This window comes from Lagopus muta, chromosome 1 (assembly GCF_023343835.1).
Source record: "Lagopus muta isolate bLagMut1 chromosome 1, bLagMut1 primary, whole genome shotgun sequence".
NCBI classification, from domain to species: Eukaryota; Metazoa; Chordata; class Aves; order Galliformes; family Phasianidae; genus Lagopus; species Lagopus muta.
The window spans coordinates 164,500,517-164,523,520 of NC_064433.1; the positions used below are offsets into that span (position 1 = coordinate 164,500,517).

Here is a 23,004-nt window from a genome sequence, read left to right on the forward strand (position 1 = left end):
CTTCCTCATCTGCGTGGCAGGTTAGTGTCTGAAGAAGCTGAAATGGAATCATGTGGAAAGGCTCATGAAATTAGTAAGAAAACAGGATGGATTCTAGGCCTCAGGTCAGATGCACATTACAGCTAATGAGGACTTGAAAAAGCGTATGCGATGGGGTAAATGACACGCTTGAGGTACTGTGGCTTTTGGCAGCATTACTATGTTTAACAGGGACGAGGAAGGGCACAGGTGTTTTGTCTGAAAACACAAAAGGGTCTGAAATTTGTGTCTGAGTCCTCTAACCTGCTGAGCCAGCCAGCGCACTGGAAGGCAAAGCAGACGTCAGTCCAGACAGAGAGCAGGAACGACTCACGACACAGGCCTACTCCCTCACACCCGGGGTTGGGGGTGACCGAATCCCACACAACAGGCGAGGAACGCGCCGGGACAAACTGCGGGAAGGGGGGGAGGCGGGGTGGGGGAGCGCGGCGGAAGGAGTCACGTGACTCCCGCCCGCCTCCGGAGGCGGAGAGGGAAGCGTCGCGAGAACGGCGCGCGCCGGGGGCGTGGCGTGGCGGCGGCAGGGCGCTGCGCTGCGCTGCGGTGCGCTGGGTTGGCGGCGACTGGACAGGCGGCGGCTGCTCCGCTGCTCCAGGAGGAGAAATGGCGGCGGGCGGCGGACGCTGAGGACAGCGCTCAGGTACGGGCCGCCCGCTGTTCTGCAGAGAGACAGGGCCTGCCGCTTCCGGCGGGCTGCACTGAGGCCGGGGCGCCGCCTCCCGGCCCGGTAGCCGCCACAGGTGGCTCCTTCCTTCCCTCCCGGAGGATGCTCCGGCCCTGCCCTGAGGGAGGGGGAGAGCTGGCGGCTCTTTGCGTGGCCTGGGGCGGCGCGGCGGCTGGGGAGAGCCCGGTAACGGAGCGGGGGGCGGCGGGGAGGCCTGCAAAGGGGGTGGCGCGGGGCTCGCGGGCAGCTCTGCGGGGATTGCGCTGTGGCTGCTGGAAGCGCCTGGCTGTGATACGGTGGGCTTGCAAAAAGCGGCCCCTCGATCTCTTCTTCCCAGCCCTGAGATTTAGGAGGAATGCGGCTTGTTTACTTCCATGACTCTTTTGAGGGGCTTTATATATATTAAAAGAAAAAAAAAAAAAAAAAAAAGTCAAAGTAGCTGCTGCTTTTTTTTTTTTTTTCCTTTTTTTTTTTTTTCCTTTTTTTTTTTTTTTCTTGTAAGTCTCTCTGGTTTTCCTTGGTATCAAACGGAATCATATAGTTGTGAACGGTTGCTTTGGTGTTATGATTCTTAATGAGGCTCTGAGATGTTATCAGAGTCAGTTAGGGAGAGAAATTATACAAAGGTTTGGGTTGGAAGGGACCTTTAAGATTATCTGCTTCCAACCCCCTGCTATAGGCAGGGACACCTCCCTCTGGACCAGGTTACTCAAAGCCCCATCAAGCCTGGACTTGAAGGCTTTCAGGTAGGGGGCATCCACAACCTCACCCAGCAAACATGTTCCAGAGTCCTGCCACCCTCACAGTCAAGAATTTTTTCTAATATCTAATCTAAATCTGCCCTCTGCCAGTTTCAAACTGTTTCCCCTTGTCCTTTTGCTACCCACCCTTATTAAAAGCTCCTCCCCGTGTTTTCTGTAGGCCCCCTTCAGGTACTGGAAGACCATTATAGGGTCCTTCCAGGGCCTTCTCTTCTCCAGGCTGAACAGCCCCAGCTCTCTCAGCCCGTCCTCATTGGTGAGGTGCTCCAGCCCTTTGTGGCCCTGCTCTGGACTGGATCCAACAGCTCCACATCCTTATTGTGTCAGGAGATCCAGAACTGGACACAGTACTCCAGGTGGGGTCTCATGAGAACATAGAGAGGCAGAATTGCCTCCCTCGCTCTCCTGCTGCAGCTCTGTATGCAGTTGGCCTTCTGTGTGCATTGCTGGCTTGTATAGAGCTTCTCATCAACTGACACCCCCAAATCCTTCTTCTCAAGTCTGCATACAAATTCTGCTGTATCTGGAAACAATCAGTGGTAGCAAAATCACAGTTAATGTAATGTGTTCATCTGTCATGCTATCTGTCATGTAATGCTAATTACCTTACATCACTTCCTATTTATGAATGATTTCAGATTTGTGCAGGCAGCCTTTCACAAAATCAGAGTTGTTGCGGCTGGAGGGGACCTCTGGAGATCACCTAGTCCAACTCCCATGTTAAAGCAGTAGTTTTCAGTTCTTAATCTAGCAATAAACATTACCAGTATCTAAGTGATTATTGAAAAATTAAGTATATTGAGAATTGATTCAGTGTGGGTGAATTTCTTGATTTGCAGGCAGGGTGATTTTTTTGAGGCCTGAATTTTGAATTTTGCCACCTTAGTTCATCCCCCATAAAATTTCGTTGTCCATGGATTCTTTAGTTGAAAAAGTGTAGTGATGGAATGTGTTACTCAGTCCGGAATAATAATTTAATCTGATTATTCCCTCATTTGGCATGTTTATAATCTGAAAACAATACCTCTTGAGCTAGGTATTCTCTGGTCAAGCTCTTTAAAAGAAGGAATGCTTCTTTGAGAAAATACTGGTGCTTGGGGAGTAACATAGAATCATAAAATAATTAAGATTGCCAAAGGCCCCTAATGTCATCTAGTCCAGCCATCCACCCATCCCCACCATGCCCACTAACCATGTCCCTCAGTGCCACATCTGCATGCTTCTTGGAACTCTTCCAGGGACAGTGACTGCAGCCTGTGCCACTGCTTCACCACTCTTTCTGAGCTGATCTTTTCACTAATTTTGAGACCTGACAGATGCATTTACCCCCCTCTGCTTAGTATGAATGTAGCTATGGTTGAGACAGCTTGTCATTTTTATAGACTTTTTCAAGACTGCCAACCCAGTTAGTGAAAGTGACAAATCATTAGAAAAGAGAAAGAAGCATCTTGTTTTTTCAAGATACCAACTATTTCCAGGCTGTTTTGTTTGTCAGTGTTTTCACTTCCTTTCTGGTTAGTTCTTAAGTTTGGGTACTTTAGCCAAGTAGTAGTGAAGGCCCCACTGATCCAAGGGCTGGAACACCCTTCCTATGAGGACAAGTCGATAGAGCTGGGGCTGTTCAGCCTGGAGAAGAGAAGGCTTCAACAAAATAATTTTATACATTTTCAGCTTTATGTTGTATTCTTGGACAAGTGGAAATGAGTGACACGGAGCTGTGACATACCCCAGGTGATGAGGAGAACCTGTATGGTACTGATAGTGAAGGACAGGGTGCAGACAAGATAGAATGGCTGTGGTGTTGAGTCAGGGGTAAAGCACTACGGTTGGTCCTCAGCATCTTTCCACATCGTAGTGCTGTGATTTACAAAGCCGTTGCTTCCATGAGGTGGATGACACTGCAAGTGGCTTAGTTCAGGTGCTTAGATCTCAGCATTTGCTAGCTGATGCCACAGGAAAATACTTAACCTGTTGCCCAAAGATAGTGTACCTGTAGGCTGCTCTATATGAGTAGATAGTGCTGAAACTTGCATGGTTATAGAGTCATCCTTATGATTTTTCTGTTGGGCTTTGTTAAAACTGTTGTAAGCATCAGTCCTCATATGGCAGAGTGTCAGAGCTCGTATGGCTTGCTGGTCTTCGGCCCAGTGTGAGACCAGCTTTCCCACAGATGGCTGTTGTGAGGACAAGGATGTGTATAAGAGTATTTCCCTGGCATGATGAGATTAACCAAACGGGTTAGCCAGCTAAGATAGAGCAGCAGGAACAAGTGAGGGTTTTTTTTTTTCTTCTTTCTTGTTATTGTGTTGCAGTTTGAGTGTAACTTCTTTTTTTTGGAAGGTTCTGGCAAGTTCATCTTTACAAAAGAAAGCAGAAATTAAGATGGAATGTGAATATATACGGGTGCTCTTCATTGTTATATGTTTGAGGAGGCTTTTACAGTTGTTGACAGTGGAGAGAAGATGAAAACCATAATGATCACATGTCAGTACTGCTCTTCTTGCTTACATTACATGTCCTCAAGAACAAACCTGTGCTTGTATCTGTAAAAAGACTGAAGATGTGCTTGAGATGAGATCAAGAAAACCGAGCTGGTCAGCTCTGCAAAGAAAACCTGTGCTTGCTGTGGTTGTGGACTTCTTTTTTTTTTTTTTTTTTTTTTGCTTTCTTAATTATTATTTTTATTTTGCAGTCAATTTTACGTGCATTTGCTCTTTAGTATATTTTGGATAGCTTATGTTTTGGATAGCCTGTGTAGTTTGACCATGGAAAAAAAGATGAAATACATTGCATGGTCCAGGAATCTGCTGGTACACCTCACCCCAGTATCAACAGCAGTGGAACAATACTTAATACAATGTTTTTTTTCCACCAGTACAGCATTGAAATCTAGTTAAAATAACCATGTTGGAACTAACTGTAATGTGTGGGCTGTTCTCATTTTTTAATTTTACATTTTGTGCATCGTTTTATGTTAAGGCAGCTCTTTTTTTTTTTTTCTTTTGCAGGGACAGCAGTCTGGACGGTGTGCTGCTTAGTCTTAGTTTGAAACTGTTTTATTTTCTATCAACTGTTTTATTTTCTATCAGTTCTTGCTTTGTCCACTTGTGTTTTCAGAACATATGCTAACAAACTGGGGAAAGAAAATTAATCTATGAATGTTTTTGTAGGTATCTTTGAGCTGACTTGTGCCATCGAATACTAAGATTGATAAAATCATGGATATCTACACAAGGGCTCAGGGCAGTCGAATGAAACCAAGAATATCAGTGAAAAAGGTAATTATATTTAATAATAATAATAATTTCATAGATTTTTCAATCCTTAATGCAGCAGTCTGATAATGAACTAAGTAAACTTTTAGGTTTAGATGGTGACTTTCTCCCCTCCTTTTTTTTTTTGTAAGTTTTAATTTTGGCAGGCTGATGTTTCAAGGAGGCATAAAACTGCCCTTGCTTTATGCTTTGGCTTATTTATCCCAGCAGAGTACAGCCTGGGAGACAAAATACTGTAGAGAAGGGTTGTGCATGCTTTTTTCTCCTCTCTTCCTTTTCAGTTTTGAGGTGGATACAATGAAAGTGATGTACTTGAATGTTAAATTTTGTCTTGTTTGTGGAGAATAACTTTTTTTATTTTAAGCACACATTCAAATTTACATGTATGAAATATATAGCAGTCAGTGACAACTGCCCAATGAAGTCTGTGTTAGGCTTTACTGTAATATTTTTAGTTTTTTTTAATCTGGCCTATTCTTAGGTTTACATGAATTTCTGGGCAGTGCTTCCTCTCTGATTGGAATGGTCGTCTGAAGTACTAGTTTTGTGAATTGCTCTGTTAATTGCCATTAAGCATTCTGGACTGTGTGATTCTAGCAACACGAGTTCTTAGGTGTCTTGCAGAATTCTACATTCCCATGCAGCTGAACTCTGACGTTTTTATCTCTAGCTGCTTCCTCTTGATTTTTCCCTGGGGGATAACAAGTTTTAGTTTGGCTCTTCAATTCTTTTTCACAGACCCAGGCAGTGGTCTGATCAGGATGACAGTATATTTCATAGAATCACAGAATGGCCTGAGTTGAAAAGGATCATAATGATCACCTAGTTTCAATCCCCTGCTGTGTGCAAGGTCACCAACCACTAGACTGTCTTCTGCTGGTTCTCAGCTTGCAGTCTGATTCCTGTCTTCGTAATACTTCAATGCGTGGTCGTGGCGTTTGCATTTAAAGCGGAAGTTTCCACTTTCACAAAATGACTTGAGAATATTCAGTTTATTTTATTTATTTTTCCTGACTTTATGTGAAATCAGGAAGAAGTCTCCTGATACCTAAGTGCAGAGTAAACGTGATCTGCCAGCTTTGGACTTGATTTTTCAGTAGGCAGTGGAAGAAGTGAGAGTTTTTCAGGTACTGTTATTGATCATGGAAATCTCCTTCTGCTAGCTTTGCAAAAGCAGTTTTCTCCAGTATTGCAAACGTCTTGCAGGTTTGTAGGTTGTATGAAATGTTAGAAAGCAGTTATTTAGTTCATTAGACTAAGTAGTGTGCAGTTTTTTCTACAGTGCAGGATCTGTAACTAGTGACTCCTTGGTTTGCTGGCTACAAAGAGAGCAATGCAAAACTTCAAATGATTCTTTTGAGCTGGAAGAGTGGTGAGGATTTTCATTGTTCAGGTCAGTTTTGCTCTGCATGCTTTTTAGGGTATTTTTTTTTTCTGCTACTTTGACTTAGTGCAGATTCCAAACACACTCTTAAAGCAGGCTTTCCTGTCAGGCATCTGAGGAAGGAGTATATGGACCTATCAAGTAGTTTTCTTTTGTTTCTCTTGTCAGTATGTAGAAGTATATTGTTAGTGGTTGTACTGTTTACAAAAACAAACAATATCCTTCTGTTGAAGATGACCTCTTGTCCTTACCTACATTGATCTGCTGATCTTGAGGACGTGCTGCTTTTCAGTTTTCAATTTAATTTGGTGTGGTTGAGAAAGCTTGCTTTCATTGCCTGTTGGGTTGGAAGTTTTCTCTGAAGTGAAGTCTCTGTCGAAAGCATGATTTTGATAATAGAAATAAGGCTATCAAATGTAGTCTTACAGTTAATAAGGGGAAATGAAAACAAAACCCCACAAAACAAAACACAACAAAAAGCCCTACTGCAGATTTCAAGTCTTTTTGAAGCATACTGCTTTGATGATTCCAAATCTTAGGAATTCCACTACTCACACCAAACTTATACCTGTTTGTTCACAGGTATCATTATTCTTCAGCTTGTTCTTTTCCCTTTGGCTGATGTTCACCTTCATGATGTATTTACAGTTGTAGATATGTTCTCTGTTAGTCTTGATTTTTTTTTTATTTTTATTTTTTTTGGAAACTGCAAGCTAAAGGTTTAGTCTGCTTTTGTATGAAAGCCTCTGTGTTCAGTGATTATCCTTCATCTGTGCTTGTTGTGAGTTAATCTTCTTTTTACATGAGGATGATATGGTACGTGCAATTACAGAGGACGCACTCAGCCACTCAAACTATGTCAGTTATCCTGCTAAAGGATGCTTACTGGGGTCACATTTGCTATTTTCAGTGCTGCATCATACTGATTGTTTGCTTCACTGTCGTGACGAAGAGGCGGAGCCACATCTCTTGTTTCCCAGATGTGACTTCACAGTTCTATTTAAGAGCTTGCTATTAGTTTTAAAGGCTGTAACCTTGCACTTCATATGTTTGCATTTTATACTGCTCTCACCTTGAGCTTCCTGTATGTGCTGCTCTTGTTTCAATCAATGATACCTGCTTGCTTCATATTATCAGATTTCATCTGTACCTTTACTCTTTTTTTTTAATAATAATAATTAATATTGATGATACTTGACCTCAGTTTCAAGATATGTTATGAGGACACTGGTTATTGTGTTGCTAGCCTATACCTATTACCTTCTGAAAAAACAAAAACCTATACTGCCAGGCCTTCATATAGCCTTTTATGACAGTTCTACCAGACCTGAGGGAGATCTTTTTCTTATTATTGCACATTTCTTCCTTGCTCTCTTACACCCAGTATTCTCCAAAATCCTGAATTTTCTAACTTAAACTACAGTAATTCTTAACACCATACCTTTTTTTCTCGTTGTATATCCTGTGTTTTCTTTCAGGATATTAAACTAAGGAAAAAAATATGTATATATGAAGTGTGTAATAATTACCTACTCTAAGAAGCAGAGAATGATTTTCAGTTTTTATCAGACTGGGTCATTGTTGGGTTGCAGGGAATTTCCAGGTCATATTGTCTGACTTTTTTATTACATAGTTTTGAGTGGTGAGACTGATTAAATTGTTGTATAAGCTGAAAATGAGCTATTTCATCAAGCTGATTTGACTGCTCAAGTGACTTTTTCTGTCAGATGGATGGGTGAGAGTCTGCTTCTAAATCTGCTGGGGGAGAGCCTGTCAGCAATATCAGCATTGCAGCCACCTGTAAATCTGGATGATCTGGAGGATCAGAAACATTGTTTGCATACCTTGGAAAGTATAAAGATTCATATGTATTACAGTAACTGCACTTAAATATGTGGGTACAAAGTTAGAGATGCAAGTAGGGCACCTTGGAGGTCATTCAAATAATCCCTAAATGCATGTCAAAATGTTTCAGTTACTGGTTCTTGCTTTTCCATAGATGTGGCTGATTTGACTGCTTCAATATTACTTGGCCTTTGCTGTAAGTCTAGTAATCCCAGCCTTGCTTGCTAACATTTTAAAATCTGTTTTGGTTATTTCAGGGGTCCTGAATTTTGTTTCTGTCTTAGTAGTTTAAAAATGCTTTCCTAATTTTATATTGTTATGAGCACAAGTATGGTGATACTGATGGTATCAGTTGGGCTTCCAGTGTATTAGTACTTAACACCATTGTTTTTAAGAAAAACAGCTCTTTCCAGAGCCTTAATTATGGTAAGTAACGTCAGCTTTTACCATAAAGGGATTATTTTTACTGTGGGATTGTGAAAAATGCAAAGCTTTCCCTGACTAAATTTGGTTCTCTGGTACTTCTGCTGTTGTTTAAGAAGCTGTGCAGATTTGAAATAGCTTAAATTTGATGCATTTCTCTTGTAACAGGGCAGAATAAATAACTGGGTCAACAATGCATAACCAAATCATAATCTCATTTTTGCTTCTTAACCTTTTCACTTGCTAGGGGACAGCAATTTTAAAAGCCAAAAGGAGAAAATATTACAAGAAATAATTACAAGGAATTAAGTTGTTTAATTTTTATAGAATGGGGAAAGAAGATATGTAGAGGGTTTCTTTTTTTTTCCCTTTGGCTTGTTTTCTTTCCTTGTGACTGCTGAAGCCATCTCTCTAATATTTCATGGCTAAATTAGCTTTTCATGCTTTTTAAGGAAAACCTGATGGAAAAGTTCTGTATACAAGCTCTGATGCACAGAGTGGGTAGGCCTTCAAATTTCTTCTTGGATTCATCTTTTTTTCCCAAATCTGCACTTTCTTTGATCTTAGGATCTTTTAGGAGAAAGTTTAGGATCTTTTAGGAGGAAGTTTTTCACGCAGAGGGTGGTGGTGCACTGGAACAGGTTGCCCACAGTTTGAAACAGTGCTTAGAATAAGGAAATTAAGGAGGGGCCTAGAAAAGCCTCTTCAAAACTGAAAATAACTTTTTGTCTTTTTTTTTCCCATTGTTTTTCAGAGCTTTGGTGAAGGTGTACTGCACTCTATGAAGTCACTGCTGCACAGCAGAAAAGAGTTATGCAGTGTATCAGCAGAAGAATGTTTAAGTTGGGAAGAACAAGATAACTTCATTGAGGTTTGGCATAACCTAATCTTTTATGTATGTTTTTTGGTTATGATGTAAGATGATCTATCTTGTAGCATGCAGGATAGTAAATGTGAACAGTGTTGCAACTTACTGACAATTGATTCCTTGCCCCATGTTGCTATTCTTGCATTCAGTCCTTGAAGTCCTGAAAATAAGTGTAACGTTTCAAGATGATGTTTCTCTGCTTTGTAGGAGTTGTGAAACTAAATAACAAGACATGTAGGTAAGTTTTGTAGGAATGGTGTGACTGGATGCTCAGCATTTGTGAGCATTCCTGTGTTCAAGTTGTACGGATGGTACCCTAATGAAGTAGCATTTTGATCCAAGTCTGAAGATGAAAGCTAGTGGACTGCTTATATTTCCTTGTGCTCAGTGTTAAAAGGTAAAGCTCCAGCATTGCAGATCAGGACTTCTGTGACAGGAATACATATGGGCCAAAAGCTGAACCAAGTCTGGTATTGGGGGGGGGGGGGGGGGTAAAAGAAGAGTAGACTCAGAGAGAATTCAGAAGTATCTCAGTAAATTAAACCTTGAGCTGTGAAGACAACTAGATCTGTTTGAGTTACAAAATTTAAGACCAATTTCTCCAAATAGAAACCAAAAAGGTAAGAAGCACTATGTAATGTGTATTTCTTAAGAGCTGTAGAAGACTACTGAGCAGTTGACAGGCCTGACAAGGAGCCTTATAGGAGGGGAGCAAGACCTGAACTGATTAGGAAGAAAAGCTGAAAGATGGGAAAATGAAGCAATAAATGACTTAGGAAACTATTAAGGAAGGATAGTAATTGGATAAGGAGTAGGAAGAGGGAAAGAAGCATACTGTGGAGCCAGCAGAAAATGAGCTAGGATCATCTGGACAACCCCAAGGGTTTTTGGAATTTCCTTTTTTTTTTTTTTTTTTTTTTTTAAGCAAATACCTGGCAACAATTAGAATGATGGTCAGTGATGGTCCCTAGGGAGAAAGATAGCTTACTATGGTATGTAATTATCTTATTAGCTCAAGCAAGTGAAAGCTTTCTGGTTGAAATGTAAGAGTTGATGGAAGAAACACAAAACAGGTGTTTGGCTTTTTTTTTTTCATTCAAGTGTACAGGGTAAGACATCTATTTACAGAATAATGTTAAAAAAACAAGTTCCTAGGTCTGTGAAGACAATTGCTTAAAATTAAAAACATTTTATTTAGGTTTCCTATGCCATTTCAATTGACCTTATCTCTGTCTGTGGATTCTGGTAAGCTTCAAATACAGTGTTACATACACTAAAGGAAAGTCTTCTGTTACTGATTGTCAGTCCTTCTGGAAGGATTTCCAGCCTAACCACCAACATTTTAAACATCTGTACTAGTTTCAGGTCTTAAAGGTGTTAATTTTTTTGTGAAAACTGGAGACTGAGCATAATAAATCTAGAGGTTGTAATTGAGACAGAAATTAGTAGACTCAGCTGTTTCTTTGATGGCGAAGTACTCTTTGGGAGAGGAAAAGGTTCATAATCATTATTTTTGAGGAGGAGGAAAGGACCTGTAGGAAGACAAAAGAGCATACGCCCACTAAAAAAACATCCTAACTTCAGCAAACAGTAAAGCCTCCCAAAATGTTCTTCAGAGAAATGTTTTCCCTCCAAGTCTTTAAATTGCTAGGCCTCTTCTTCTGTTCATACAGTAGGTGTTGTGCAGATGAGGTGTTGGAATTGAAAGGTGTCTTCAGATACTGTATGCTTAAAAGATGTAGGAGCTTAAGGGTATATCACTGAAAAAGGATCATTTAATAGCACAGAGAACATGATGCTAGAGAACTGTGATTTGCTAAGAGCCATTTAGAATGCTACTGCAAAAGAGTTCATTTAAGATTTTGTTGTAATTGAGATAAAGATAAGTGGATGCAAACAGGAAGATTTTTGTGGGAGGCCAACGTAGTTGCATGATACTACCTGAAATAAGTCAGAATTCTTAATATTTTAACATGATTTCAGTTTGAAAGGTTTTTTGTTCCCATGTGTGCTCATTCAAAACTCAGCTGCAGTACAAAGCAATTGTTTTTCAGCCATTTATTTTTATAGCTCTTTCATAGTTTCTCTGCATGCACAGGTAAGTTGCTGATCCAGTTAATTAGTGATTATAAACATAGAGTTGTTCTTTGCTGGTTTTAGGCATGAGAAGCATCTCACTAGCACAGTCTTAATGTGAGCTGTGACCCAAATACTTAAAAATCACTTATTCAATTGCATAGTGCTCTGAAATAATTGAATCCCAGCCGCATCAACTTCAACTCCAAACATGGAGTCATAGAATCTGTAGAGTTGGAAGGGACCTCTAGAGGTCATCTAGTCCAACTCCCTTGCAATGAACAGGGATACCTACAGCTAGATCAGGAGTTCAGACCCCATCCAGGCTGACCTTGAGTGTCTCCAGGGATGGGATATCAACCACATCTCTGGGCAACCTGTTCCTGTGCCTCACCACCCTCCCTGTAGAAGGTTTTACTTATATAGAACCTAGATCTACCCTCTTTATGTTTGAAACTGTTTTCCTTTGTTCCATCATCACAGGCTCTGCTAAAGAGTCTGTCCCCTTCTTTCCTGTACCTCCCCTTTAGACATTGAATGGCTGCTACCAGTCCGCTTCAGAGCCTTTTCTGAGGCTGAACAGCCCTAGTTCTTTCAGCCTGTCCTCATGAGAGAGGTGGTCCATCCCTGGGATCATTTTTGTGGCCCTCCTCCTGATATGCTCCAGCATGTCCATGTCTCTCCTGTACTGAGGACTCTACATCTGAATGCAGTACTCCACGTGAGGCCTCACCAGCACAGAGTAGAGGGGCAGGATCACCTTCCTTGCCCTGCTGGCCACACTTCTTTTGATGCAGCCCAGGATATGTTTGGCCTTGTGGGCTATAAGGGCACACTGTTTACTCATGTTCAGCTTTCCTTTCACCACGGTCTTTTTTGGCAGGACTTTACTGAGTCCTTTCACCCTCCTCCAGTTTGTATTGGTAGGAGGGGTTGCCTTGACCCAGGTGCAAGATACTGCATTTGGATTTGCTGAACTGCATGAGGCTCACCTGGGCCCACTGCTTGAGCCTGTCTAGTCCCTCTGAATGGCATCCTGACCCTCTGGTGTGTTGACTGCACCCCACAGCTTGGTGTCATCAGCAAACTTTGCTAAGGCTGCACTCAACTTCATTGTTAGTGTCACTGATCAAGATTGAAGAGTATCAGTCCAGGCACTGACTCCTGTGGGACAGTACTCATCACTGATCTCCATCCAGACATTGAGTTATTGGCCACCACTCTCTGGACTTGATCCTGCAGCCAGTTCTTCATCCCTTGAACAGTACACCCATTAAATCCATATTTTTCCAATTTGGAGAGGGGGATGTTGTGGGATACCATGTCAAAGGCCTTACTGAAGTCCAAGCAGGTGACACTGGCGGCTCTTCCCTTGTCTGTTAATGCAATAGCACTATCATAAAAGGCTGTTAGTTTGGTCAAGCAGGATTTACACTTGGTGAAGCCATGCTGGTTTTCCCATATCACCCCCCTGTCTTCCACGTGCTTTAGCATAGCTTCTAGAAGGATTTGCTCTGTGATCTTTCGTGGGACAAAGGTGAGACTGACAGGTTGGTAGTTTCCAGGGTCATCCTTTTTACCCTTCTTAAAAATGGGTGCGATGCTGCCTTTTTCCACTCACCAGTGTCTTCACCTTATTGCCACGATTATTCAAATATCATTGTGAGTGGCTTGGTGACTACATCAGCTAATTTCCTCAGGACTCTGGGATGCATCTCATTGGAACCCGTAGACTTGTGGATGTTCAGGTTCCTCAGGTTGTCACAAACATGATCTTTGCTTACAGTGGGAGGGACGTTACTTCCCCTGTTTCCTCCTTCCAAACCAAACATTTTAGGGCTGTGTGATGGGCAGTTATCAGAGAAGACCATGACAAAAAGTACCTCAGCCTTCTCCTTGTCTGTTGTTACCCACCTTGCCTGTGTCACTCACTAGGGGGAATACGTCCTCCTGGACCTTCCTTTTCTGGTTGAGGTATCTGTAGAATCCTTTCTTCTTCTTGGCACCTCCTGCCAAGTTTAGTTCATGCTGGGCTGTGGCTTTCCTGACCCCATCCCTTCTTAGCCTAGCAGCTTCCTAATACTCTTCTCACATCAATGGATGTGTTAATATTTGTGCTCCAGTTCTTACAACCTTGTTTTGAAAATAAAAGCTGTGTATTTTTAGTAGCACGCAGTTACCCAACTGATTTTTCATTAGGGAAATATTAAATGAAAATGAGAAGATCTGACATCTGAAACAAAATTTTCATAGTTGAATGTAAAGCAGATCATAAGCTGATGCCAAAGAATGAAGATAAGACAAAATACTTAATGCCTTTGATCTTTTAGCCTTGAATGAAATGAGATGCCTGTAAGCAGAATAGCAGAAAGCAATAAAATACCCCTGTCCACAAGTCCCCAAACCCATAATATAGTTGACGTTTCAGACATATAGCAGGTTCTTGAGCCTTACAAGACCTTCTTAGTGCTTGAATGCTCTAATCCTTTTACTTTAGAGGGTCTGTCTACTTGGGTATGGCATGCAGACACACAGCTTAAGTCATCTGCTGTGTTTTGGCCTAAGGCTAATCAATTTACTTGGTAAATTGTCTGTGTTAGCGGTCGTGATCTCTTCAGAATATCCAAATGTGTCGTAGTTTGTTAGCATGGACAGATTTCAGATGAGAACTGGTTTATACGTGACCAGCTTGAAGCACTGATCTTTGCAAAATCATCTTTATTTTAACAGACTTAATGGGATGTATATGTGTTGCTAAATTTCAGCAAGCAAATAGACCCTAGAAAGAAATGAACTTAGTGGGTTTTACAAGTTGTATGTGCACCTCAGTCTGATCTGGTCTTTCAAAAGTCAAATACCATAGCGTTACTATGTGCCTATGCAGTATTTTTTAGGCAAGATGTGCTACCCTAACGTGTGAGTTTTGTTGTGGCAGAATGAAGATTTATGGTAGAAATGTTACGAGCTAACAGTTTTACAGAAAACTACAGAGTTATTTTCTGAATTTCAGTATGTTCATGTTTTTATTCTACAGATTACATTCATAGGTTTTGCTGAAGAGATGGGTACTGCTCATTTGCAGGTATAGTATATCTATCTAGATTGGAAAATATAATGTTTTTCAGCACTGGTTATTTCTTGTAAGTACTACGTAGATTTTTGGACAGAGGAATTTTGATGTTTGAAATGTGTTTACTTAGTCCTCTAAGAGCATCTGGAGGTCCACTGAGGACCATTGTTGGCTAAGTCTTTTGTCTGTAGTTGCACACCTTGTACGATGTCCAGTTGCTTTTCAGTGCTTCCAAGATTCTCCTCTGTGACCTTTAACCCTCTTCTGTTTCATGAGAAACAGTGGAAATTCTTTGGAAGAGCGGGTTAGATGTATGGATTGAATTATTGTATTATTAAATTACTAGTGGAATTGAGCTTTATACTAGAGCTTGAGAGAGTAAGTGGTGGATGGGTTAATAAATAAGGGATAAAAGAGAAACTTTATCAAAATTAGCAGCTGTTGGAGGGGGTATGAGATTTAAAATGAAGCAACAAACAATAACTGTTTATTTTCATTCATTTTTATTTTTCTTGCTTTGTATTCTCAATTTGTTCCTATGTTAAAACCAGGAGCTGTCAGCTGTTTCTGTAGAACTTCCAGATGTTCTGAAATCGCTTCAGTTGTGCAAACTAAAAGAAAATGAGGTTATTTTTCTAAAAGATGTAAAGAAAACCTTGACAAAACCCTGTGTCATGAAAAACCAGGTAATTCTTTTGTTGTCTTGCATGTCTGATGCACAGAAGCTTTATATTTGGCCTCTTAAAGAGTTTGGTAATACTGCAGCTTGTTTTATTTTGGAATCATGGTAGTATTAGTGTTCTGTATTTCTACATTTTTCGTTTAAAATGAGTGTTAGATAGTATTAGTGCAAATACTATGGTGCTGATCGCATCCTTCTGCTCAATTGCTGTCTCTTTCACTGCCGATTTGGAAAGAAGATGAAACTTGTCAAATTGCCTATCTCAGCTCTGCTCAAATATGGCTTCTATCCTCTGCAGACTCTCTTCATTTAAACAGAGATGCCAAGAAATTGTGAGAATATCGGGTCCTCATAAAAGTCAGTGGGTTCTTCTCCAGTTACAAGTTTGTTGTCAAAGCAAAAAACTTTCAGTTATATTGACTTGCATGTTAAATCAAATTGCATTACAAAATCTTGAGGAAATAAATACCCTATTAGTTGAAATACTGTTCAATATAAACAGGCTTTAAAATTGTGTTTTTCAAACAGTTTCATGAGAACATGTCAGAATTGTATTTTACAGCCTTTTTTGTTTTATTGTAAAAATGTATTCAAATGGAGAAGTCGTTAAAGTGGATAAGTAATTTTAACTATTGCTTTACATATTTATTTTCTTTAAAAAAATTCTGAATTGCTTGTTGTTGATTAAAATATATGTCAGTTTCATCTGGGACACAATTATTTTCTTCAGAGTATCTAGTATGATGCTATGTTTTGGTTCTAGGAGAAAAGCAGTGTTGATAACACAGTGATGTTTATAGTTGCTGATAAGCAGTGTGGTACAGAGCTAAGGCCATTCTCAGCGAAGGGCCCAAGCTGCTGTGAGGGAACAGAATTAGGACAGCTGACTAAAACTGGCCAAAAGGGTATTCCATACCATATAGAATCATGTAGAAGGAGTTATGAAGGGAGCGGGAGTTTATCTCGTGTGCTTCTGCTGCACAAGGGGTACTGAGCAATTGCTTGCTTATCACTTGTTATATGTGTTCATATATGTATATTTATAAGTATGCATACATATACTTTTATATTTATATATAAAAAGTATCATCTGTTTCCTTTTCTTTATCTTAGTAAATAGCTTTATCTCAATCCATGAGTTCTACTTTTTTTTTCCTCCTGATTCTCTCCACTGTCCCACTGGGCAATAGTGGGAGTGAGCAAACAACTGTGTGGTGCTTAGCCACCTGCCAGATTAAACCACAACAATCTGTTGAAGGAATCCTTTGTCATTCCCGACAGTTGAGATTATTCCAAGACTTTTTTTGTTTTCTTTTTTCTCTTTTTCAAGAGCCAACTTCCTGAAGTGCTTTGTGTGATGCGACTGGCTCCTTCATTCCCAAAGATCAAAGCGGATTATGTATTTACCTTGCTGAGCAAGTATACCATGGGTGTAAGACACACAGTTGAAATAAACTCACTGCAAAAACATCAAACAGAGACATCCCGGGCAGAAGATGATGACACTAATCAGTCAGTTTCTTCAATTGAAGATGATTTTGTCACTGCTTTTGAGCAGTTAGATGAAGATGAGCCTTCAAAGATGCAAAGTGTTGGTAAGTGCTTGCAGAGTTGTAGAAATTGTTAATTGATGTTTAAGCTGTCAGGATTTCATAAGAAAAGAAGTGTAAGTAATGAGTAGTGATGTTTTTTTGTGAAGTGATATTATACTACTTTAAATGCAATTTGTTGCTGTTCTTTTCACAACAGCTTATTAAGTCATAAACCAGAGATTCTAATCTTCACGTCAGATGCTGATAAAACAGAATCTTCTACTTTATGTACTTAAAAAAAATACACAAATTCATAAATTTCAGGGAGTTGTATAGTGGGTCTTTGGGAAAAAGTGTAATGTTGCTTTAATTAAGAAAGCAAGCTACTATACTGCAACAAAGCAAGTCCAGACATTGCTGTTCAAATCTGTTGCTAGTGTAATTTCTGTGTAAATTCTTGTTTTTGAAGAAGTAACTATTTTTTCTTCCTTAGGGCCATGCAACTCTACTTCTCGAAGCCATCGAGATGCTGCTTCACAAACCATCCCTGGTCGGTGTTCAGAAGCTGTGGACTCAAAGATCCGTTTGGGTTCTGGATGTCAAAAGTCATCATCTGCTAGATCTTCTGCTTTGTTTGATGTTTTGAGACTTAAGGAACTGTCCTCAGTAAAAAATTCAGTTACAACTTCAATTTCTGATCCTTGGATACAAAAGAGTTTCTATAAGCCATATAACCCTTCTGATCAAGGTGTAAATTTCTTATGTAAAACGCTGTTTTCCTCCTCTCCAGCTGAATCTTCTGAGTCAAATTGTTCCAGCCCAAGCCCCATTATCTTCTTAGATGAAGAAGGGTATCAAAAAAGCTTGAAGGCAAAACTCCAGCTGCCAAAAATTCCAGTAGTGAAAGATGGTATTGAGGATTCAGACTCAGAAGTTAGTGAATTTTTTGATAGTTTTGATCAGTTTGATGAACTAGAACAAGCCCTAGAAAAATCTGTTAAAGTTATTAGGGATCCCATCTTAGGGAATCTCTCTCAGAAAAGGAGGACTGCCCATGAACATTTGTGTTCTGCTAACATTACAATGAATCCTCAGAAATTCAAGTTTGATCGTCCTACTCTTCCGGCCAATGTAAAGAAACCAACTCCTCGTAAACCAGAATCACCATATAGCAGTGTCTTTGATGTCCCAGATTCCCCTCGCCCAGTTAAAACATCAGGGGAAGAGAATGGAGGCTTGTTCAGCCCTATTAGGTCGTCAGCATTCAGCCCACTAGGAGGCTGTGGTTCTTCTGAATGTTTATGTCGTATCAGTCTTGGTGGAGATGAGACGAGTCAAAACCACCATGATGCACTTTATAATACTTATTCAGAATATGCTGATACTGTTTCATTTGAAATATTGGGTTCTGTTTTTCAATCCGACTGTTCGTCAGAACTTGGAGGAAATGATTCCAGATGCAACAGGATTGCTTTGAAAGAAGATGATGATCAAGCTGCAGATCTCAGAAAGAAAACTGGCAAGGAGCCAGATAAACAAGCAAAATCTCAACATAAGTCATCAATGATCAGAGATAGCATTCAAAAATTTGCAACTGACTTGGTTGAAAAAAGTTTGGGCAGTGCTTTTAAGGACCTGCAGAAAGGTGTTTCTTCATGTACCAATGCACTTTGTCATTTGGCTGCTAGGTTGACATCTTCAGTCTTTCAAATGGCTTTCTATGAAATTGGAAGACGTAGAGCAATCTCCCTGAAGGAGCGTGCTATTAATGGGCTAGCAAGCTTTTTGGTGAGTGAAGCTATAACTGGTGCTTTGAAAGAACTGCGACATGTAAAAAAACAGATGTTTACCAATACTGTTGCTAGATTTGCAGCAGACCTTGCTGAAGAACTTGTGTTTGAAGGAATCATGGAAGTATGCCAGTTTTCCTATCCATCGACTCCTACATCTGCACAGCTTTCTTCATTTTCTTATGAAGATAAAGTGGTAAGATCCTATGCCAGAGATCTGTCTGAGTCTGTCATTCAGGAGGCTTTTATTGAACTATCTCAGGTTGATGTCACCTTCACAACACAAGCAGCCATTAGTGTTTCCATGGACAATGTTAAATATGTGAGTGCAGAAAGTATGCTGGAATCAACACAGACCTCCACAGTTCTTCCTAATTTTAATGATAGGGTAGGACAGAATCCAACCCAAGATTGCAAGAAGGAATATACAGTACATCAAGCTCTATTTTGTACCTCTGGTGTTGTAAGTTCCATACCTGTTCCCTTAGCTGGAAGAGCTCTTTGTCATTATCAAGCTTCCTCTGATACTTGTAAAGCAAAAGTATGCACTGCTCCAATTTCTGATGACAGTATGAAAGTATACAAAGGCTGCAGTCATCCATTTTTCACAAGCAGAAAAAGAGAGGAGGAAATCTCTTCCTTCAGGAATATATACCTGACTTCGGATCACAATCAAAGTGTTGAAAATAATCCATCACTCTTACATAACCAGAATGATACTAAACAAACAAATAACAGATCTGGAATGAGGAGTAACTCAGAATTAACAAACGGGTCAAAAAACATTAATAGTTTCTCTGGAACTATGGTAGATATGATAGTAAATGAAGCTTATGAGACCATATCCTCATCTAGAGTAACAAAAGCAGTGGAAGAGTATACAGATCTTTTAACAAGAAAAGTAGTAGATAAGAAACCTTATGTGCAATATAGCGGTGAAGATTTCCCCAAGAATGTGTTTGCGGATCACCTGGCCAAGTACATCATGAAGCAGTCTGTGGATGAAAGTAAAGCTGTGTTACGCAACGCTAGTGAAAATTTATCATGTAATGTGGGCTCACAGACTCATGCAGATATCAGTGGAAGAGAGCAACGTGTAATAAAGAAGCAAGAGGCTGAGAAACAAAGTAATGTTTCCGTAATTGTTGAACAACAGATGCCTTTGAATAATCCATGTAAATTGCTTACTCCAACTAATTCTGTTCAGTGTTTTTCAGAATCTAGAGATTGTTGGCAGGAACAAAAAGGATACAGATGTTCTTCAAAATCACCACCACCTTGCTCCACTGTGACTTTAGCTAGGCGTGTTCTAGAGGACGTGACTGAGGCAGGAAGCTGCTCGATGACGTACTTAAACAAGCCCTCAAAAAAACATGAGAGTCAAAAACCATCATCAGGACCCTTGACTTACAGGCAAGCTGATTGTTTTCTGCACACAAATAGCTTTTCTTCAGTGATGTCTGGCAGTGAAGATGCTTTGCAGATGGTTGATAAGTCAAGTATCAAAGATGGAAATAATAGTTTAACACCTGACACCCCCCCACCAACTCCTTTAGTACCGTGTCAAGCTAGTTCTGAAAGAAACCTACGAAAACTGTCTAAGAAACTCAAGGGAGAATTAGCAAAGGAATTTGCACCTGCAACACCACCATCTACACCTTACAGTCCATCTGTTACAGGTTCATCTGAAATTGAACGTGACTCTTTGGAAAATGAGGAATTTATGCTGAAACTCATGCGATCACTTTCTGAAGAAGTTGAAAGTAGTGAAGATGAAGATCATTCTGAAATGATCATTGAGAAGGAAGAACGTTCAGAAAAAACTGTTCAGTATGCAGATTACTTAGCTAGTCATATAATTTCACTAGCAACTGAGATGGCAGCTTCCCATTTAGATGCTAAAACAAATGAAAGAGAAGCTAATAGACAGGTTCATTTGAGTATGCAAAACAAAAACTGTGGATATACTGCATCTGTAAGTACCCCAGAAGAGACATGCAGTTCTTTATGGAATTATGCAGGTGATATGGCAGGAAAAGTCATCAGTGAAGCCAAGAAAATGGTGAAATCAAGGCACTGTAAACTGTTAAAGTTGAAACGTGTTAACTGCCAAGTGGATTGCCTTTATCTGAGAAAAGGTGATAAGGATCATAGTTCAAAGGAGGAATGTGGCCAAGTGCAGGACCAGTGTCCTGGTGAGAGAGATTCATCTGTGCTTTCTTTACCACAAGGTCCAGGCATGATAGGTTTGACATCTAAGTACCCTAGCTGTGAAAGTGTGACTGATGAATATGCAGATCATATAATTCATGTTTTGAAAAGAGAAGGTGGTAACGCCGAACTGTTAATGGATCAGTATGCCAGCAGGCTTGCTTACAGGTCTATCAAATCAGGCCTACGGCAAGCTGCTAGGAAAACTAAATTGAGATGCAACAGAAAGATATTTCCTGGGCAAAGCGCACCGATGAATGGTAAACTAGAACTTACCAAAACAGTGAATAAAGATGCAGTACAGCAAGTGAAAAGTGGCATTCATCACTGTGCAGACCAAACTCATGAAAGAGGTATCAGCATGCAGAGAACAGAATGCATGGAATTGTTGCACTTTTCAGAGTCTCTTGCTTGCAGCATAACGCATGATGTCAGAAAGAAATTGAAACTATCAGGAGCGTGTTTGCCAAAATCTCTGACAGATTCCTGTCTATATAAAAAGACTGAATTTGAGGAAATTGCAGGGGATCTTATTAGAACAAGATTTCCTAGGACACTTCTACCTTTCTCCCCAGATCATAAACTGTATCATAGCACGGGCAGTTTGAATGAAAATAGTTACAGTGAAAGCATAATTCAAGCTATAGAACAGTACGCTAGAAAAGTAGCAGATGATACTCTAGAAATGGGTTTAGAATCTGCTGGTCTCCAGGTTGCTGAAAACAGAAAAAATGGGGATAGGCTTTCATATACTGAGAAACTGTCTCCTTTTTCTGGAACTGTCTGTAGATGCTGCAGTATGAAGGAACATCATTACTGTACAGAAAGTGTGTCTCATCACTTACCTCTGCAAGATTCTTCTATTCCAGTGAGGCATTTTCTTCATTGTAGGTTGGACAGTGTCTGCCAAAAACCAAGAGTCTTTCAGCTTGATATTCCTAAAATTCATGTTGATGTAGAACAGAAGACAATGTTCTCTGATAAAGTGGTTGCTGCGTCTGTCGAAAAAGCAGAGGGAGAGCTGAGTTATGCAAGTGTGGCAGCTGACAGTGGTATTGGACAAGATGGAGTCAGTTTTGCTGAAAGCCTTACTACTGAAATAATGACATCAGCTATGACTAATATCAGTCAGGCAGTTAACATAAGGTAATAATTCTCTTTTGTTGCAGTCTGTGCCAGAAGAATGAGGACTGTTAATACAAACATTAATGGTTTAGAAGTTTCTTATCGTTGTTGTTTTCTTTTAGAAATACAAATTTTATGTTCTGAGTACTTTGTTTTATTCGTATACTGGTATGCAAATGATTCTTAACAAAAAAACCAAACATTTTTCCACCTGTGGGAGCTTGAAACAGATTTGTGCATGTTTCAGCATGCATGTGTTCCAGTAGGTGGCTTTATATTTGGAGCTTACTATTTCAACTTGAAATACTATTATTTTTATCTACAGGAGATCCTTCAGGGTTTATTCATGCTTGAGCCGTGAAATAATTCTAATTTGTTCCCTTCTTGTATTTTCTTTTCTGTATTGAAAAATATAAGTAACTTATTTTTGATTGTCAGCAGGCACATCTGGTAGCATCCAGACCAGCCAGTACTTGATAGAATGAAGAGTTTATTTTACTTATGAATGTTGTGATAGCATCCTTATTATTGGAAGAAAAGAACCTCTTACAAGATAACAGTTTATTCTGTAAAATAGTGATACAGTAGGCAAAGAACAGAGGTTCAGATTTTTGTATACTTAGCAAAGGCTATTTTACTGTTTCTTTAAGTAAGCCTGTGGATAAGGAATAGTGCCACCATAACTTCAGGGCAAGGAGCAGCTGTTTGCAATGCCAAATCATTTATTTTCCTGGTTTCTAGAAGGGCATCACGACAAGTAATTAAAGAGACCTTAGTGTGGCTTACGGCTGCTGTGGGTCTGAATTCCTTTCTTCAGGGTTTGGTGTCACATGCAGATTAGCTTCTGCCCCATAAACATCAGGGGAAGATCTTTGGTTTTGGAGGTGATAGCTGGGGGGAACATTTGCAGAAAACCATAAGCTCTGTTTTAATTTGTACGGCCTTTCAATGAAGGCATGTAACTAAAAACTCCAGCAGTGTAGAAATTGTATATCGTGACTCTGTACCAATGGGGTTGGATCCTTAATCTGTATGTGACAAACAAAAAAGTAACATGGTTATATTCTTCTCATGTTTTTACTGATCTAGTATTAAATGTGGAGGTCAATGGCCCTGCCTGTGATCAGGGAGGTTGGAGATTCATGATCCTTGAGGTCCCTTCCAACCCGGGCCATTCTGTGTGATGCCTACAGCATCAGAGCTGAGACTTTTTTTAATTGCTTCTAAGAAAGTTCATTGAAATTTCTGGTTAGAAATGT

At 40.0% G+C, this 23,004-nt stretch overlaps 1 protein-coding gene across 3 annotated transcripts in view; it reads left to right on the forward strand.

Moving 5' to 3' along the window:
• Nucleotides 1-528: 528 nt before the first annotated feature.
• The window catches only part of AKAP11 (A-kinase anchoring protein 11), a 38,603-nt gene continuing 16,127 nt past the window's right edge, over nucleotides 529-23,004 (forward strand). For 2 of the 3 annotated variants that reach the window (XM_048944875.1, XM_048944893.1), the window contains exons 1-7: nucleotides 529-679; nucleotides 4,635-4,742; nucleotides 9,146-9,262; nucleotides 14,370-14,417; nucleotides 14,957-15,091; nucleotides 16,418-16,682; nucleotides 17,113-21,766. In XM_048944875.1, the coding sequence (XP_048800832.1) occupies nucleotides 4,683-4,742; nucleotides 9,146-9,262; nucleotides 14,370-14,417; nucleotides 14,957-15,091; nucleotides 16,418-16,682; nucleotides 17,113-21,766 (5,279 nt within the window). In that variant the 5' untranslated portion in view covers nucleotides 529-679; nucleotides 4,635-4,682. Of the gene's footprint in view, nucleotides 680-1,759; nucleotides 1,821-4,634; nucleotides 4,743-9,145; nucleotides 9,263-14,369; nucleotides 14,418-14,956; nucleotides 15,092-16,417; nucleotides 16,683-17,112; nucleotides 21,767-23,004 lie in introns of those variants that run through there. The other variant, XM_048944884.1, reaches the window with a different exon arrangement.